At 57.6% G+C, this 19,469-nt stretch overlaps 2 protein-coding genes across 8 annotated transcripts in view; one reads left to right on the top strand and one right to left on the bottom strand.

The window, feature by feature from the left end:
- TTC21A (tetratricopeptide repeat domain 21A) overlaps positions 1–1,645 on the top strand; it is a 36,720-nt gene extending 35,075 nt beyond the window's left edge. For all 4 annotated transcript variants that reach the window (XM_023260714.2, XM_023260713.2, XM_045037840.1 and 1 more), the window contains one exon: positions 5–1,645. In XM_023260714.2, coding sequence (XP_023116482.2) covers positions 5–82 — 78 coding nt within the window. In that variant the 3' untranslated portion in view covers positions 83–1,645. The remainder of the gene's footprint in view (positions 1–4) is intronic.
- A 1,605-nt stretch (positions 1,646–3,250) lies between these two features.
- On the bottom strand, positions 3,251–16,682 carry CSRNP1 (cysteine and serine rich nuclear protein 1). 4 transcript variants are annotated; one of them, XM_045037842.1, is made up of 5 exons: positions 16,658–16,682; positions 8,893–9,143; positions 6,357–6,616; positions 5,511–5,825; positions 3,251–5,427 (listed from the first exon to the last, which is right to left on the bottom strand). In XM_045037842.1, the coding sequence occupies exons 1-5, from the start codon at positions 16,666–16,668 to the stop codon at positions 4,447–4,449; spliced, it is 1,818 nt and encodes a 605-aa protein (XP_044893777.1). In that variant the 5' UTR covers positions 16,669–16,682; the 3' UTR covers positions 3,251–4,446. The 4 variants fall into 4 exon arrangements, with proteins under 4 accessions (XP_044893777.1, XP_023116484.2, XP_044893778.1 ...); XM_023260716.2 differs by lacking the exon at positions 16,658–16,682 and adding an exon at positions 15,463–15,619; XM_045037843.1 differs by lacking the exon at positions 16,658–16,682 and adding an exon at positions 10,082–11,688.
- Positions 16,683–19,469: the final 2,787 nt, after the last annotated feature.

The following is a 19,469-nucleotide window of genomic DNA, read 5'->3' as shown; positions in this document are numbered from 1 at the left end:
CCAGGTCCTCGGAGAGCATCCTAACTACCCCCAAATCAGAGAAGAAATTTTGGAAAAGGCCCAAGGGTCTCTGAGGCCCTAGCTGTGGTCAGTGGGAGCCAGGGCGGGGAGAAGCCATCAACCTACAGACATTTCACTTCTACAGAAGTAGAGGTCGGAAGTGGGTCAGTGAGAGGAGATTCGAAACGACGTATTCTTCCCGTGTCTGTATGGTGTGTGGTTTCTTTGGATGGTACCTCGTCTGATCTAAGGGGCATCCCAAAGCTTTGTGTTTTTCAGGCACAAGAAGCAGTTTTGCTCAGAGGAAAAAAGGGCCTCAGCCAAGCTAGTTTATGCCGGGCTCATTGGGCACCTTCTGTTGGGCTCCGTTTTTATTCCACACTCTGTGAGGGAGCAAAGAGGTGATTTTTTAAAAAATCCCCACAGCGATTTTAATATGGTTAGGTCAGTGCCTCCCCTCTCCCGTCTGGTCCCCAGAGCCCCCGAGCTCAAGAAGTGACTGCTCGCCCCTGTCCTGCTGCCCGCACACCCTTCCCGGCAGTGGCACAGATAGGAGAGCCGGCTCAGAAGGCCCCGTAGCTGAGGTTCTGTGCGAGGGACGCCATCGTCCTGCAGGTTCTGAGGCTCATTGGCTCACTCTGTCCATACATTCTGATTCCTCGTCAAGTCCTCGGCTGGCCTCGGCTGGTCCTCTCTGGTTTGGGACAAACGTGATTCCCCATGCCTGGTACGGGGAAATACAGCCCAGGAAAAAATAGTTCTCACTTAAGATTTTGTAAAAGACACTGACCAACAAACTTCATCCTCCAGAAACCCGTTCGCCACCTCTGGGGACAAAAGCAGTGTCTCTAGTTAGATGACTTGTATTACTTGTACCTGGCAAGAGGGTGACAGCGGTCACTTTTGGCCGGAGCTCCCAACACCTCTCTTCTGTGTTTCATGACGGCAAGAATGGGCCAGTCAGGCCTCAGGGGAAGGACCTCTGAACTGGAAGCCCGGAGTGTGACCTTCCCAAGAGTTTCTACTCTTTGGGCCTCCGTGTTCCCCTCCGTGGCAGGAAATTAGACTAGATCTGTGTTCCCAAACCATGATACAAATCCCTGCCACTGATATACAGCAGACAGCTGAAGTTGAATAACTGTGTGTTAAAACATCATTCCTCTATATTATATATTCTCTATTAGAGAAAAACAGCACAATGAACTGGTGAACTCATGAGTGCTGTCACAATGGTTCTAACTTTTAAGCACATGGATACAATTGATGTAAAGTGAAATACGCACTTAGCGTGAGTGCGAGGACGCAGCTGTGGTACAGTTTTTATGAGTTGTCGTCCAGTGACTACAGCTTGGAAACTGAACCGGTAGGGGTCCCTTGTAGAACAGACAGTTATCCTTCGTGACAGCAGAACCTTGTTTCTATAACATCCTGCTGATCGGGTGCACGGCCTCTTGGTCTGAGTCAATGACCTGGAACGCCTTCCCCAGGTTACTTAGCATCCTTCCTTTGGGAAACCAGTCCCTTTCCCTGGCATCTGCGTTACAATCCGGTTTCTTGGGGGTGGGTTGTTGAGAGACAGGTTTGCCCGTCTGGAGAATGATGCTGTCATGGATTGTATATTAATCACATTTTTGTGGCTGTAAAACCTAAGTTGTCTTCATTTACCTAAGAAAGAAAGAAAGAAAGAAAGAAAGAAAGAAAGAAAGAAAGAAAGAAAGAAAAGAAGAGAAAGCCAGGAAGTGATCCTGTTGCCCTAGAGGGGAGGTGGGCAGGTCCAGTCCAGCCATGGGCCGTATCCATGGGGCAGGAACCTGTGGGGGTTCCAGCCAGGGACGGGGTGGGGCTGCAGGAGCCTGCCACCTGGACCCCCAGGCTCGTCAGAGCAGGGCCTCAGAGCCCTTGGAGAGACCCAGATTTTGAAGCATCCATGCTGACACAATCTCTGCAAAAGAGCTCCCAGGGACCAGTGAGAGGGGAGGCAGCATCGCTGACCGTATGGGGATACTCCACCCCGAGGAGCCTAAGTCCTGGCTGTCCCTGGCTAAGCTGGTTACAGGAAAAGGCTGCGCACCACGAGCCAGGCTCCAAGCTCTGGGTCCTCTCACGGCCACTGACAATATGGCCACACGGTCACATCCATGCAGGTCCAGAGGCAAGAGACATATACCCAAAGAGTGACAGAACTGGCAAAAAAAAAAAGAGGGGGGGGGGTATAAAACATAGAGGCAGCAATACGAAAACAGAACGGAAGTCACAAACATGCACACAAGGCTTGCACCCTCCTGGTACTCTCCTAAGTGCTGTGTATGCGTGAACTGAAAAAGCTTTTATGAGGCAAGTAGTGTTATTATTTGCACAGCACTGGGGACAGCGAGACACTGCAGTCGTAGAAAGGAAGTGATTTGCATAGGTCACCTTGCCAGGTAGTAGCAGAGCTGGGATGTACCTGGCACTCAGGGTCATGCTCTTACCCCGTAAGCCACAGAGATGAAATAAAGGGGAGCCCAGCCCAGGCCGAAAGGCAGACGATTAGAGCGAGAAAAGGGAGACCCAAATCTGCTGTCCTTGTTTGGTCCTCCTCCCTCCCAGCACTCGTATAAGCCATTATTCCTAAGGGGGAGGTCGACCTTGCTCCTCCTCAGGCCCCACACTTGGGACTCCCCAGGGCAGGGCGAGGCCTGCTCCTCTGGCCTAGGCCGGGGACAGGTCAGACCGCCTGCTGGGGACAGGTCAGACGGGTCCGGCTGGTGCAGGAGGAGGAGGTCCCAGGAGGTCCCGCAGCTTCCGGGGCTCAAGTCCCCAGGGACCCCAGCCGCTGGGCCCCACAGGAGGCCTCTACCAGCTACATCCCACTGTCTGCCCCTAAAGGGGGAGGGTGTGGGGGGGGTGCTTCACCCTCGAAGCCAGGCCCCAGCTCCGCGTGACCGAGTGGGAAAAACCCCGGGCAGATAGCCCTGTCTCAGAAGACTGCCCTGCGGCTCCCACCACCCCAGGTGACCACTGGGGAGAGACGGGTTTACACAAAGAGAAAACTGCTCGGCCTGCCCTGCCCGGCCAGCCTCCCACTTGGCCATGACTGGCCTGCGCAGAAGGAGGCCCACTATGTGGTGTCTCCACCCCTACCCCAGCAGAGGCTCGGCGTCCACGCTGCCCTGCAGGTCCCCCCTCCCCCTCCCTCCCCAGCACCTCCTGAGGGTAGACCCCCACCCCCCCACCCCCATCTCCAGGTCCCACAAACGCAAACCACCGGTTTTAAAAATAGAGCCTCTTTATTGGTACCTGTAAGCTCAGGTACAAGGTGTTCCCACAAGCACGCGGGCTGGTAAGGCCTCCTAGGCAAGAAGGCAGGCCCACAGCCTGGGCTTCTTGGCACAGACATGGAGAAAGATGAATAAATTATATAGCTCTAACACTCAGGGACGATATAGAAATTAGGATGCAAAACTTAACATCAGCAAACGAACGGCATAAAAGCCACAAGGAGCCGCCCCTCACCCCAGCCAGGTGGCCTCAGGGCATGGGCAGGCGGCCCAGGCTGGCATGCGTGCCCAGAAAGCCCTGAGATAGTGGTCAGGGGCGTGCTGCGGGCCCCGAGGCTAGCCCCTTGCCCTCGCTGGGGCTTCCTGCTTCCCTTCTACACTGATGGGCCCAGAATGAAGGCTGTGACCTTTGGGGAGGAGGAAGATATGGCAGAGGACAGGAAAAAGAGGAGGCCGTGTGGGGCAGGTTTTGGTCACGGTTGGTCAGCCCCACCCAGCCCCCTGCCTGGACGCAGTCCTCAGCCACCCGGGGCCAGGCAGCTGCCACAGCAGACCACAGGGCCCAAATCCACACCTGGTTTATACCAAAGCCCAGGAAGGGCAGGGATATAGGACTACAAGGCAAAAGGGACTCACGGGGGTCTGTGTCCCACCCCAACCCCAGCATTGCCCGCCAGCCGGTGGGGAGAGGCCGACACCTCCTAGTCTCCAAATAAATTATGGAAATAAATTATAGTCTTTAGAGTCCAGAGAACGCCGCCACCCATGGGTCTGGGGCTCAGGATGGCAGGAGAAGCCGTAAGAAGTGGCTGATTGCTGCCCTGTCTTGCTGTCTTTGGGCTAAGGAACATCATCTGAGACCGAAAAGGGGTCTGCGAAGCTCCAGGGAAGGCTTACGTCCTCCTGTCCCTGGCACGCACACCGTGGAAGTGGAAGGAGAGACTGTGTGGGCCTGGGGGGCGGGGGAGCAGGGTGGCGGGAAGGGAAGGCCCCCTCCCCGCCCTCTCTTCGGCACAGAAACTTACAAAAATAAATAAATCAATCCAGAGTGTTGCACAAAAATCAGGAGTGCCCGCACGGGCGAGCCAGCCAATGGGAGACCCTTACCTACAGGCCTCAGGGAGCCCCCAAATTACAACAAAGCAGCAACAGGGCTCTTGGGGCCGTGACAAGGTGCCCCGGGGCCTTACACGGGCACAGGCTCCACCAGAGACGCCGGGGCGGTGTCCTCAAGCAACTGGCTGTCTATGAAGGGAGCCAGGGCCTCGGCGGCTGAGTCAGGCAAGCCCATGACGGACTCCAGGAAGCAAGAGCCCGCGTCCCCAGGCGGAGAGAAGGCAGGCAAGGGGAAGTAGGGTGCCTCGAGGTTGTCCAGGCTGTCGGACACCTTCCGGGAGGTGTAGTGAGGCCCCAGACTGTAGTCTGGCAGGGCCTGGAGCAGCTCGAAGGAGTCGCAGGAAGACAAGCTGAGGTCCACGGAGTTGCTCTGGCCAGCGTCCGAGCCGGGCGGCACCGAGGTGCCCGGGAGGCTGCCTTCTCCCAACCCTTCAAGGCCACCGTTTAGGAAGAAGCTGGCATCCAGGTTGGCATTTTCATCCAGGATGCCTGACGTGAGGCCGGAGCTGGAATAGCTGTGGGTCCAGCTGGCTGGGCCACCGGGGTCACCAGTCCCAAAGATGTCAGCTGGGTGGAAGCAGCTGAGGTTGTCGAGGGTCCCCACTCCCCCTTCCTCCTCCTCCTCCTCCTCTCCTCCCAGGTCCGAGTCACTGAAACTCAGGACCCGGGCCAGGCTGTCATCATCCATGTCAGGCTGGAAGCCGGGGCCGGGCAGGGCTGGGCGGGTGGGGCCGCTGGGGGCCTCGCTCGTGCCTGAAGCTGTGGAGGAGTCGGTCATGTCACTGCTACAGCTGTCGTCTCCCAGCTCGCTGCTCGCGGGGGGCTTGGCCGGCGGGAAAGTGGGAGCCAGCGCCTGCTCACCGGGGCTGGCCGGGCCGCCCTGAGCGGGAGCCTCCAGCTCCCCCAGGCTCTCAGCCCCCTGCTCCAGCTGCAGGCGGGTGAGCGTGTGGATGAAATGGGTCTGCACCCGCGCCTGATTAAATTCCACGCGGCCCTTGGGGTTCGCACAGCCCTCCCGGCAGCAGCCGCAGGGGAACGCGGTGTGGTCCATCTGCAGAGAGAGCAGAGCGTGAGAGAGGGTCCCCCCGAGCCCAGACAAGCCCCCGCGCTCGGGCCTCCCTCCCCGGCCCACACCTGGCACTTGATGCCCGCCAGGCTGCAGCTGCAGGTCTCGGGGTCACAGACCCGGTCACAGCGACAGCCACAGTCCTCGCGGGACTGGCGCACGGCCTGCAGCTCCCGCTTCTCCTCGCGGTCGATCCTCCGCACTCCCGCAGCCCGCAGCAGAGCCCGCCGGCGCCGGGCCGGATAGGGCTGTAGGAAGGTCATTTCCTCCAACCGGCCGCCGGCCACGGCCACGGCCAAGTCCTCCTCCACGGAGGCGTCATCGATCGCGTCCACTGTGAGTGGCAGGCCGGCCTCCGTCTCGGGTACGCCAGCCTCCGTGAGCTGTATCCAATGGGAGAGAGGAGGGACGTGAGAGACAGACGGGGGTCTCTGCCCCCACCCACGGCCATCGGTCACCCGACAAGCGCTCTGGGTCGGGCACCATAGATACCACAGTGAGCTGGGAGGCCAAGAACACTGCCTTCGGGGCATTTGCAGAGATTTCCCGTTCCTGTCATTCCCCAGTCCACGGACAAACCCACCCAACCATCAACCAGCCAGACCCAGTGACCCCCAGGGTCACATCAACTCCAGATTCCCGCCCTCCCTGCAATGCTCCTGGCACACCCCGCCCCCAGACAGCTCCCGGCGCCGTGCCCCCAACCCCTGCAGCAAACAGGCCCTCCCACACCCCACTCTGCAGATAATGCAGGCGACAGGCCCTGGCCGAGCAACACTGGCCCCAGGGGCCTCTTTCCCCAAATATATAATGAGCACCCGGGCTCCCACCCCGGAGGCCCCGCCCCCTCACGGCCAGGACTTGCGAAGCTGGCCCAGGCGCGGGCGCGGGCGCGGGGCAGCGGGTCTCCCTACCTTCCACCGCAGGGCTTCCAGCTTCTCCTCCTTCAAGCGCAGGCGCAGTTTCTCCCGCCGAGCCCGGGCTTGCTCCTGTGCAAACTCGGCCAAGGAGAAGCGGCGGCAGGCGCTGTGGCGGGGGGCCATGCCCAGAGTGCAGCCACCGCGGCTGGGCACGCTGGTGAAGCCCTGACACCGAGGAAAGTAGAAGACGGTGATGCCATCGAAGGCGACGCGGCCTGGGCGCTTCCGGGGCGCCCTCTTCAGGATGGACAGGGCTGGAAAGGCAGGGAGGGAAGGGGCAGGGCATTAGTTCTCCGTGAGGGACGGCTTAACCTCCAGGAAGATGGCGAGCTGCCTCTCCTCACACTCCCCCTCCGATCTCCTAGCCCAAAGAAAGCAATGGATCCGAACGGATCTGGAGAAATGGAGCCAGCCTGGCTGGGATGAGCGCTGCTACATTTGAACGCCACTCCTAGGTCACCATGGGCTTACTGTTATTTACCAGTCCAAATGAGAGCATTTGGTGACATTAAGCATCTTTCCCATCTTTATTAGCCATTTATAGGTTCCTTATGCAGTTTTCTGTAGTTTTGTATTGATTTGCAGGAGCTCTTTATATATGACATTAGGGATAGTAATCATCTAGCCTATCTGTGCCAATATTTTAGTCTTTTAATATTTATTTATTCATTTATTTTTTAAATAAAATGTTTATTCATTTTGAGAGACGGAGGGAAACAGAGCATGAGCGGGGGAGGGGCAGAGAGAGAGAGAGAGAGGGCGACACAATCCGAAGCAAGCTCCAGGCTCTGAGCTATCAGCACAGAGCCGGACTCCGGGAATCACGACCTGAGCTGCAGTGGGATGCTTGACCGACTGAGCCACCCTCGCGCCCCTTTAGTCTTTTATTTTTGTCCAGGGCATTTTACAAAATAACTTCTAAGGCTACATAATTAAAAATATATTGATCTGTTCCTTTATAGCTTCTGCATTTTGGAACACACTTAGAAAGGCTATTATTTGGGATTACCTTTCTAAATTATGGATTGTATACTGGGTAGTAAGCTATGTACTTGGTATCTTCTGTACACATATTGGTATACCGTTCCTTTTTATTAGGCAGAACCATAAAGCAGTTGAATACTGACATGTATTTCCACGCAATGTGTTATTTTGTCTGTCTCAATCCAATATATAGAATTCTCATCCTCTCTGCTAACTGGCGAGTACTCACTGAACAATGCTAACTACCAGTGGTGACAGGGTCCCCATCTCTTTCTTCAGATGGACTGCTTCTAATATTTCCTCATTAATCAGAATGCCAGCTTTTTGGGTCGAGACACATATTTTTTAATCATGTAAGGTAGCATCCATTTATTGCTACTTTATCAAGGGTCTTATCCAGAAGGAACATGACATTTTTATCAAATGTCCTTCAACATCTACAGTGGCTCCTATATTTTATAGTAAACTATAAAAGTATAAAATCGGATTTTATAGTATTTTATATTTTGTGATATTTATAATATTAAGCCATTCTTGTATTTCCAGAATAAACCTACAGGAGTTTAGTCAACCTACTGTTAGATTCTATGTGCTACAAATCATGCTCTTTTTCTAGTATAATACAAAGATGTACACCAAGTACATAAACAAAGACACCATATCTGAGGTATTAAAATGTCATGGCAGGAATGTCATAATTAGGAAAACTATGTCTCGGGGTGCCTGGGTGGCTCAGTGGGTTGAGTGTCTGACTCTTGATTTCAGCTCAGGTCATGATCTCATGGTCATGAGATCGAGCTCCGCGTCGGGCTCCTCGCGGAACGTGGAGCCTGCTTCAGGTTCTCTCTCTCCCCCTCTGTCCCTCTCCCCTGCTCTCTCTCTCTCTCAAAATAAATAAAATGAAAAAAATATATACAAAACAAAAAGAAATTAAAAAAGAAAGAAAAATATGTCTAAAAAGGCTCCTTAGGTTTGGGGGCAATAATAATGGAAAACAAGGTTGAGGAATACTACTTTAGGGCTGTCTTTGTCAGTTCGAAATCAAAATTATGCCAGCTTGAAAAATAACTGGGGGAAAGAAACCTTTCCACTATGTTCAGGCAAAGCCAAACAGCATTCTGACAGGAGAGGGACCGGCCTGACAGGCCCCGCGGTGCAGAAGTGTGGGGCGTGGGACTCCGGCGGTTCCGTAGGTAGGACAGGGTGTGCAAGCTGGAGAAATGAAACTGGAACAGAAGGGAGGAGCTGCAGCCGGAGGGCCCGAGGGCCACAGTGAGGAGCTCCGTCCTGCCCGGCAGGACTTCTAAGCAGGGAGTCCCCAGGTCAAAGGTGAATCTAGCCGGCCCGGTGCCTCTGGACAGAAGGCATTCCTGAGTAACCACTGTATTACGGGAAGTGGACAAGGTGGGGAGCCAAAGCCGCGGGGACATGACCTCCAGGGGCCAGAATGGCTCTGTCGGGGGACAAGGTGGGCCTCCCAATTTCATCTTCAGGAAGGATGAAGGGGTGTGGTGGTTCCCGGGAGGGGGGGCGGGGGGAGACTCACGGGTGAAACTCCGGGGGCCACAGAAGTCACGGTCAGGCAGGGGTATCTGATCCCAGGGGCCCTCCTCATCTGAGTCCCAGGCCAGGGAGACGGAAGAGCTCGGGGAGCAGGAGCCAGAACGGCGGCCCGAGGACAAGGAGGAGGAAGAGGAGCAGAGCGAGGAGGAGTCCTCATCCAGCTGGTCAAACTTCCTCTTTAGCGGCCCAGTCATGGTGGCGCTGGGGGTACTCTGGGCTTTGGGCACCGACGGCCTGGACCGGAAAGGAGGGCGCTCTCAGCGGCAGGCCTGAGGGCAGGCGGTGGGGCGCCCGGCCACGATCCCCCGCTCCCCTTGCCCTCCCAGGTGTCCCGGGCCGCCCCCTCGACTCTGTGTGCAGGGGGCCCGGGGGGCCCGGCTCCAGGAGGCTTCCTTCCACCAGCGCAGGCGCTGAGGGCCAAGGCCTCCTCCTGGCGCTTGCAGACTCCCACCACCGCTGCTCAAACGCCTTCCCAGGACACCACCAGGCACCTTCCCCGCTACCTCCCACGACCCACCTACACACATGCATACACCAGACCGACAGATGGACCGGCAGACCTCAGCCCGGCCTCGCTCATTCCCCGACAGGAATCCTGGGGGCTGACTCACTGGCTGGCTGATTCACACGGCTCGCATCTGTGTGCCTTTGTGTGTGTGAGGCCGTCTGCCACAGCCCGCACAGCCCTGTATGGTGGCTTTGCTTCCTCCTCCTCCTCCTCCTCCTCCTCCTCCTCCTCCACCGGCTGCCCCAGCACACCCACCGACACACCACCCTGCACACACACACAGACTCCCTCTCCCTCTCCCTCTCCCTCTCCGGGGCCAGGTGGACCAGGGCACTCCGGGAAACAGGCTGGCTTTGACACTGGCCCCGATTCCCAGACACAGGACTTTCCAGAGCCCCTCCTCTCCTGTGACAGAGCCGCTCAGACTTTCCCTCAGAAACCCCCGCCCCACCGAAGTCCCCTGCCTCCAGGCCTGCCCGTGCTTCGTGCTCCTCTAACAACTCCTGTTTGGGTTTTAAAAACCCATCTACAGGGTGTCTCTCCTCCAATATCTAACCCCGTTTGTTTGACTTAACTTCCTATGGAGATTGTTTGTTTCCCCTTAAAACAAACAAACCAACCAACCCACCAACCAACCACACACACAACTCTTAGTGAAACTGACCGGTCAAGATGTTCCACTCTCTCCTGTTTGTAGCTTGGTGACGTGGGCCACGTCAGGACACAGAGCTTACTGTGTCTTCCCCTTTGGAGGGTCTCAACCACAGAGCCTCCCACAGCCTGGCTGGCCTCGGGTAAGGGGACTGGACTTGGGGCTCCTTCCCCTAAATGCCTCGGCCGCCCTTGGCAGTCCCCAAAGGACTCAGTCCTGAGGGCTGGGCTACCTTGTACCTTGTCTGTGTCCTACAGTGCTCAGGCCTGGGCCCCAGGAGGTCACCAGGAGGAAGGGGAAACGATGCAGAGGCCCCAGTGCTGGGGAGCCCCTCCCCCACTGCCATCACAGGAAATGAGAACAGGAAAAACCAACCAGAAGGCTGCCGATCTCCCCTACTCAGGTGTCCTTTCGAAAGGCCCCTGTCCCCTTTTGGCGAGCCTACCACAAAGTGTCTGGATCCCAGACCTAGGGGGTCCGCGGTCGGCGGACTCACCGGGTAAAATTCGTCCCGGGGACAGCCTCTCCCCGCAGGCATGAGACAAGCAAGAGAAACCCCCCTCCTTGCTAACCTTTCGTTCACACTGGGCCAGGGGAAGAGAACGCACAGGTGCTTCCGGGGGCTTCTCAGCGGGGAGTTTCTCAGGCCGGGCGCCCCCCCCACCCCACCCCCTGCAAAACCACAAACAAAAACAACGCAGCTCCCAGCTGACCTGCAGGCTCTCCCAGGAGATGGGGAAACTCATGACCCGGAGCCAGGCACACACATGCATACACGTGCAGCCCACAGACACACACAGAAACACACACAGACAGAGCATACCCACACAGCCTGCCCCTACCGGCCCCGCTGGGAGACCCCATCCTTTGCCAAACCCCAGATGCTGTCCACAGGGTGCCGAATGCCTAATCCCATGCCCAAGCCCCAGGCCCACCCCCGCCAAAACCAAATGCCCGCTTTTTATCTGTGCCTGGCTGTCCCTTAGAAACATAGAATTCCATAGGCCCCAAATCGAACCCCTTGTCTCTGTTCCCCACCCCCCATGCCATCTGTTCCTCTTCCTGTGTTCCCTATCTTAGTAACGGCACTGCCACCCACCCAGTTACTCAAGCCAGAAACCTGCAGCCATCCCCACTCCACTCCTTCCTCCCGCTCCCTCCGGCCACATCCAGGCACCCAATCCTCCAAGTGCACACTAGCTCACTTCGCGCACGCAAGGCTAGGCACAGACACAGCACTGTGGGGGCCATCAGCAGAGTGTTAAGAACCTTGGCTCCGGAACCAGACTGCCTGCATTTGAACCCTGGCTTGGCTATTGCTTGATCGCGTGACCCCAGTCAAGGTCCTTAGGCTCTCCGTTTCCCCGGTTCTTGGCCTTCAAACCTCCTAGGGTTGGGAGGTTTACGTGAATCCATGCATGCCAAGTTCTTAGACCGGCAGTAAGCGCTTAGTGGATATGTCGTTCCGAACTGTGAGAAAAACGAGCTCCTCGATACACACATGTGAATCTCAATGATGTCATGTGGAATGAAAGGAGCCAGACACGAGAATACACGGGAATGAAGTTCAAGGAAAGGCAAACCCAATCAGTGATGATACAAGTCAGAACGGGGCGGCGGGGGGGGGGGGGGGGGGCGAGGGATAGCAGAAATCTCACCGGGGGGAGGGGGGTGGAATCCTCTCGAAACATTCTGTGCTGACCTAGCTGGGGGTCCCATGAATGTCTAAAACTAAAAATTCACCTAACTGTACACGTGGGATTCGGAGGCTTTATGCATTTTATGTATGTCTCCTTCACCTTTAAAAGTTTATTACCCTTATGCCTCTGTCCCCACTGCTACTGCCCAATGTCCCCTGCCTCTGCTCCTGTCACCCCCCTGCAGCCAGAGTGGTCTTCCTAAACCACATGGCTCCCTGCCACCCCCATGCTGAGGAAAGCTGGCCCTTAGGATCAAGCCTAGAATTCCACGAGAGGCTGAGGCAGGCTTGGCTCCTGCTTCCCCACCCTCCCCTCACTATATTCCAGCTGAACTTGCAGTTTCCCTAATTGCCATGACCTGCCCGCCTCCTGGCCTTTGCACAAGCTGGAACCCAGCCTCGCTCTCCTTTAATAGTCATTTCCAAGAGGGCCTCCCTGAAACCTCCACCCCTCACTCCTGACTATATGCCTCTCTGGGCTCCCACGGGCCCTGGGATTCCCCTATTCGGGCCCTTCTCTCAGTCTCACTGCCCCTCCCTCACACCAGGCTGACGGCCTCTCTGCCTGGCCATTACTGTGCCCATGCCTAGAGCAGCCTGGCATAGAGAAGACACCTCTAGCAGAGGTGGACCTCTGAGGGGTGACTGCTCAGAGTGATCTCCTGGTCCTGTCACAGTCAGTCGGGGCGGGGAGGGGGGCAGGGGGTGCCATGCCCACTCCCCAGCCTGCACCAGAGGGTTTGAGCCACAGAAGGGAGTGGTTCTGGGAGTTAAGAAGCATTGGCTGCAGACAGGTGCCAACACAGACATCTCAGGAGGCTCCCTGTTCCCCAGAAGTAAACAAATAGATATCAAGGAAGCAGGTTTAAGCCTGACACCCTGGTTCTGCCTCAGGCTTGTCTACAGAATGGGAACTCAAGGTGAGGGGGTTAGAGGCTCCAAGGCTGCAGACGGGGAAACAGGGACACAGATAAGCTCCCGCCACACTGTCCATTCTAGGGGTGACCCTCCCCCCCCCCAGGATCTGCACACCCGCAAAGTCTCTGATGCTCCCCTGGGGTGGAGGGAGAGGGGACAGCCCTTGGATCTCAGTGCCTCCCTGTCCCACCTGGGAATCCAGAGGCAGGAGATGAGACAAAAAGGCAGCCAGAGACAAGGACAGGCCAAGTCAGAGAAAGGAATGAAAGATAGTGAAAGAGTCCAAGAAAAGTGTCAGACAGTGAGTCAGAGGAGGGGGGAGGGGCCCTCAGTAGCTACCCAGGAATCAAGATCCCAACCATGGCACTGTTCCCAGGGTGAACACAGCCCCCATCCTAGGGTCCCGGGGGAAGGAGAAGCGATTCCCAGGAGCTGGCTCAGACAGAAATACCACACCCCCAGGAGCCCCAGAGGCAGGCTCTGAATCAAAGACAGCCAGGCTTCTTCCGGGATCTGCCTGGGCCCTGAGAATCAGGCCACCCTCCTGTCACCACGCACAGGAGTTGACAGCTCAGGACCAAGGGGTGACACTTCCCCACTCTACTACCCACAACTATCTACACATTCAGGCCACACTATGTGAACCCAGGGAAGGCCACCTCAGCCTGGGCACCAGGCAAACAAAGGCTCGTTGGGGGTCAGGGGGATATCTCAGGGCCTCTGGGAAGTCTCATCAACTTCTCTGTGCCACTCGTTAGTCCCAGTGCCCCAACCCCCGACCACAGCTGGTATCGGGGAGAGGGCACCTTGGGCTGGCCCTATCCTCCTCTGGGAATCTGAAGAATTATGTCCTTTAACCTCAGAGCCCCAGGCCTTGGTCAGGCCAGTACCCCCAACACCTGGGGGCACACGACCCCGGACTCTCAGGAGCCACTTCCTGGGACAAGGGGGAGGGCACCCCTGAGTCCCTCTGGCCCTCACTGGGATTGGCTAGGAAAACAACCTGGGCAGCACAAAAAGGGCAGAAGGGAAGCCTTAGCACACCCCTCCCCCCCATCCCTCTGAAAGTGATCCGGGCGGGGGGGAGGGCACGGTTCCTCAGCCTTGGCCTCCAGAGCCTGGCACTGGGTAGGTGCCAAATGTTTGCTGGCTACAGAAGGCAACTGCTCCTGCAGAAGGGAAATTGTACCTGACACCTGAGCAGGGCCTCCTTCGTTCTCATTCATTCATTCATTCATTCATTCAACAAACATTTATTGAGCTCCTATAAGATGCCAGGCGCGGTGTCAGGCACTCGGGCACACAGGGACAGCAAGACCTACACTGGCTGCACTCTCCCAGCTTTTGAATTTAGTGGCAAGGAGTGTGTAGTTACAGAATGGTGGTGAGAGCTGGGAACGCAGGTCTGAGGCAATGTGGGGCAGGAGGGGCAAAGCTGAGGGTAAAAACAGTCTCTGGGAGGAAAGGAAGTAGAAAGAGCTCCAAAGGGGGGGGGCACAGCCGAGGAGGGGGGGGAGGGGCATCCAGCGACAGGTTTCTGGAGCCGCGGCTGCCGGGACAGGCTTTAGCCCCAGGGCACTGGAAGCCTCAGCAGGGTTTAAGGAGGGAGTTGACAATATACCAGATTTGCATTTTAAAAAGATGGCTCAGTCGCCGACTGGAGGGGGTGTGACCTGCTGGGCCGGTGCCAGGGCTAGGTGAGAGATGACAGGACAGGGAGGGCACAGGAGAAAGGGGAATAGACTCGGTAACCTCTGGATGTGGAGGTGGAAGAGGGCAGTGATGTCAAGGATGGGGGGCCAGCGGCGGAGGCCCCATCCAGAGGGCTGTGAGCCATCGGCGTGGAGGTGTGGGGTGGGCCGCGGAGCTGGGGAGGGTCCCTCCGGTGTCAGGAGTGGGGGCTACGAGTGTGATTGTGCCAGGGAGCAGGAGTGCCTAAGTGTGTGCCGGCTGCTGTGGCCAGGGCATCCAGAGGTGCGTGCCTGCGGAGGGGCCCCCGGGGAGGGGAAACTGAGGACCTGGGGGAAGTACGTGCAGGGGAGCCGAGAAGTGCGTGGGAGAGAGCCTACGTGTGCCCGCGGGTGTCCGGCGGGGCTGCGCCCGTGACTCACAGCGGTGGCCTCCGCGTGTGACGGTGACTGACAAACAGGTGAGCGCACGACACAATCCCTCCTCCCTCCCTCCCTCCCTCCGCCCTCCCACCCTCCGGGGTCCGTGACTCACGGAGCCTCACTCCTTCTGGCTCTTCCCTCCACTCCCTCCCTGACCCCTGCTGGCCGGGGGCGCCGGGCACGGCACGCGCCGCAGCCCTGGCGCCCGCCCCCGGGGGGAGCCCGAGGAGGAAGGCGACAAATGTCACCTGCTCCGGCCACGCGAGGAACTTCTGAAAAGTTCTCAGGCAACTGGGTCAAAAGGAAACTCTCCCGTGGACGCGCGCACCCCGTCACCCAGCCGCCCGCGCCAACCTGGGCTCGGCCGTCACCCGCACTGAGCTCGGGGCGCCGCGACTTCTCGGGGTACCCTCGGTGGCGCGGGGGAGGGGAGCGGAAAACCTGCCACTCTCGCCTCCCCGCCTCCTCGCCCCGGACGCCGGCCGGGCGCGCAGTCAGGGGCCGGGCCGGGCCGTCCCCCCGCCCCGGTGCCCGCTCGGGGAGGCGGGGGGACAGGTGGCAGGGACCGGAGGGGCGCAGCCACCCCACCCCACCCCCCCGCCCCGCGCGGGACGCCCCCTCCCCGACGTCCCGGACAGCCGGGCCCGCAGCTGCTCGGTGCTCACCTGCGATCCGGACGCTCGCCAAGGGCACCGATGCGACCCGCGTCCCGGCCGGGGACGCCCCCGGTGCCGCGACCCCGAGCGCGCTCCGCCGAGCCGCAGTCGGCCCAGCCGCCCCTCTCTCTGAGCGTCCGGCGGCGGCGGCGGCGGCGGGAGACTGGCTGCGCCCGGCCCCGCCCGCCGCTCCGCCCTCCTCGTCAGTGGAAAACTCCGGGGCTCGCAGCGCTGACGCACGCCCGGCCTCCCGCCAGGCCGCCCGGCAGCCCCGCCCCGGAGGCGCCGCCTCCCCCCCCCCCCCCCCCCCCCCGGCCCGGAGCCCGGCGCGGCGGCCGCGGGGCCTCCCTGCGGACTCTGACCCCGCGCGGCCGCCGCGACCGCCCCGCGCCCTCGGCCCTCCGCCGCCCTCGCCCGTCCCCCTCCCGCGGTTTCCCCGAAGTCGCCGACGCGCCCGGCCGGCGGAGCCGGGTCGCGAGGATCCCCACCTCGCCACGCGGCCCCCGTTCGCGGATGGGTAGACTGAGGCCCGGAGCGGCGCGGAGCGTCCGGGAGGCCGCCCGGCGACGGCGGCGGAGCCGAGGCCTCCTTCCAGGCCTTGACCCCAACCCTGCCTGAGCCAGTTGCTATCGTCCAATCTAAACGCCCTTCCTCTGCCCCCTCCTTACCACCCCCCCCCCCCAGATGCGCCGGAAAAGTAAACTGTGACTGGAGACCAACCTGGGCCGGGAGGGGGAGGGGAGAAGGTAATCGGTGGGCGTGACCTTCACCTCGGCCCCGGGGCCAGAGACCCTGCAGAAGTACTGAGCCGGGGGGGGGGGGGGGGGTCCTGGATACAACTTCCCTCGCCCCCCACCCCGCGCCCCGCAATCCCATCCCTCCCAAAAAAAAAAAAAAAAAAAAGAAGAAGAAGAATTTCTTCTGAGCCAGACCCTAGCCACTTAACATGGCCCACTGCCTTCTCTCCTCCCGCCAAGGCCTTCCCTGACTAGGGGCCAACTCTCCCTGTATCACTGCACAGGGAAAAGTGTGTGCATGCCCCCGCAGCGAGTCCTGGCCGGGAGACCATCCTCTACCCTTCCTCCCAACCTCAGATCAAACCTTACCCACCACCCGTGTCCCTTGAGCGTTTCTACCTTCACACCTTTGCTACAGAGCGTTCCTCCCGCCTGGAATGCCTTTCTGCCTTCTCGCCGCCGCTTACCAGAATCTCATCGCCTTTAAGGTCTGGCTCGCACTGCCTCCTCCAGGGAGCCTTCGTGGGAGCTTGACCCTCCCCCTTTCCAGTCCTGCTCCCGCTGCATTCTGGGTTTTTCTCCGACTGTCCTAGATGAATGCTGTCTCTGACTAGCCCAACCCTCGGGATTCCTTTCTACCTTCCTCCAGGTGGGGGGTGGGGGTGACCTCTCCTGCCTGGACGGCTCTGGGGTGGAGATGATGGCGAAGGTCCTTCTTGAGCCACAGGTGCTTATGTAGAGCGGGCCAGAAGGGGTCTACCTGCCCTGTACCTTTCCAGGGAAGAAAACTGGGAGGAAAGCAGGTTGAAGGAAGCTTCCTACAGCCCTCGTCCTTCCTGCATGCATTGAGTGTGCGCCTGTGTGCGCTAGGTATCTGGACCGCTGGCACCAAGCTTCCAGTGGCTTCCCAGTGTCCTCAAGATGAAGTCGCAACTCTGTGGGGCCTACAAAGGCCAGATAACCTGGCCCGTGCCCACCTTTGCAGCCTGGCCTCTCTCTCTTCATGGTCCCCCCCCCCCTGCACTCCCTTCCCTGCTCCTCCATTTCAGCATCTCTAATCTGTGTACGTGGCCTTTTACACATTCCACGCCTAATATTGGTACGGATGCGTGTAGTTTTAATTTACACAGGAGGTATTCTGTTCTAAGTCTCGTTAAGTTTCTCCCAGCCTTATCCCTGCGCTCCCACCCACGCTCTCGATAATCACTCCAGCCCAGGTTGTCAGTGATCAGTTTTTGGTCTGTGTCCTCCTCATCCTGATTCAGACTTCCAAAGATGCTCCTCTCCAGCCTGCCCTTTACCTTGCACTCAGTTGTGTTTTGCTTGTGGGTTTCCTTGTGTTTTCTAGGAGTCGTGGGAGGGCAGGGGCTGTGTCTCACTCTCCTCGGTGCTCGGTAAGAACCAGCTGAATAAATTAAGTTTACCTAGGAAACGTGCACTTGGCGCTCTAGGGGAGTGCTGGGCTGGAAGTGGAGACAGAAGGGTCATCAGCACACAGCGGTGTCAGGAAGCCATGGGTGTGGCTGAGACAGCTCAGGAGGGAGTTTAAAGGCTACAGAGCTGGGTGTCAGTTGTTAGAGGTGACTCAGCCCTTAGGGTATGATGGCAGGTGGCCACCCACCCACCACCACCCCCTCAGACAGTCAGCCCTGTCCTCCCTGTGGCTGCTGGTTGCAGACCTTTTTGGTTCCAAAGAATCCTTTTTTTCCACTGCCGCCTCCTTCCTGCCTCTAATCCCTTCCCTTGGTCAGGTCCCCAGGAGAAAAGGGGGTTTCTATGATGACCTACAGTGGAGTGGAGTTCTAGTTCTCTCTCTCTCTCTCTCTCTCTCTCTCTCTCTCTCCCTCCCTCTCTCTCTTAACTTCAGTCTTCCAACTTGTAAAATGGAGGCATTGGACCAGAGAACTGCACCAGCTTCAACATTCCTTGAGTTAATTTTCTAGAAGACGCTGCCTGCTGATCAACTCGGCAGGATTGAACACTGGAGTTAATAGGGGGTCTCTCAGGCTGCCCAGGTTTGCATCCTGCTGGGCCGTGTATTGGGGAAACCAGATGAGACAGAGGCCAGGGCAGGGAGTTGGCAAGGGCTGGAGTGGGGACTTAGAGCAGGGGACCCAGTGGGTAATGGGGCTTGGGGGGGGGCAGGAAAGGAGGAGAATAAGAGAAAATATAGGAAAACAAAAATAATCCAATAAGTGATGTGTTTTCTCCAGCAAAGTGTCTCCTTGTCCTGGGATGGGCTCTCCAGATGTTCCCCAGATGTTGTTGGTGATGGGAAACATCTCCCTCTGGGATCCCAACTAAGCTCTTCCTGTTCACGGGGAAGCGCAGGGTCTTTTCCAAGGCAAGGAGGGTGGGGTCTGGAGCAAATCGTCTGTGACTGTGGCACATACATAGGCAGAAACACACCCACACACCCTCGGGGAATTTCTGAATACTTAACAATTGAGTCCAAAAATTTTCTCAAACACTCAGCATCCCTGGGCCACCCGTTTTAGGTAAATAAAAAAATTATTACTAGTTTTAAATAAATATTTTTCAAAGTTACAAAGGAATGGTCCCATCAGAAAAATTAGAAAAAGAATAATGCCAAGATCTGTCATGAATGAGGCAGACCTATCATGCATTTGGGGTGGGAGGGTGAATTTATGCAATGACTTTGGAAAATCGTGTGGCAGTAAAATCGTCTGCGCATAGGTAAGGTCTACAATCCTCCAACTCCATGTCTCAGTGTATACCCAGGAGGGAAACAAAGCGCTTATGTCCACCAAAAGACGCTTACAAAAATTGTATAGCAACTTTATCCCTAACAACCTAGAACTGGAAACAAACCCAGATGTCCAATGGATGAATGGAAACAAACTGTGATTTATCTTGCAATGGAATGTTACACAGCAATGAAAAAGAACAAACGCTCGCCCCATGAAATGACAGGGTGAGTCTTTCAGATATTATATTGACTGAAAGAAGCCAAGCACAAAAGAGCAATAACTATAATTCCATTTATTTCTATGACGTTTAAGCAGTAGAACTAAACAGGGATAGAGAACATTACCTTAGAGGGTATTGATGGGGAAGGGCCATAAGGGACGCTTCTGCGGGGGCGCCTGGGTGGCTCAGTCGGTTGGTTCAGTGTCGACTTCGGCTCGGGTCATGATCTCACAGTTCATGGGTTCAAGCCCCACGTCGGGCTCCGTGCTGACAGTGCAGACTGCTTGGGATTCTGTCTCTCGGTCTCTCTCTCTCTGCCCCTCCCCCACTTGCACTCATGCGCGCGCG

Source organism: Felis catus, chromosome C2 (assembly GCF_018350175.1).
Source record: "Felis catus isolate Fca126 chromosome C2, F.catus_Fca126_mat1.0, whole genome shotgun sequence".
Taxonomy (NCBI): domain Eukaryota; kingdom Metazoa; phylum Chordata; class Mammalia; order Carnivora; family Felidae; genus Felis; species Felis catus.
This window is presented reverse-complemented; position numbering and strand designations above follow the sequence as displayed.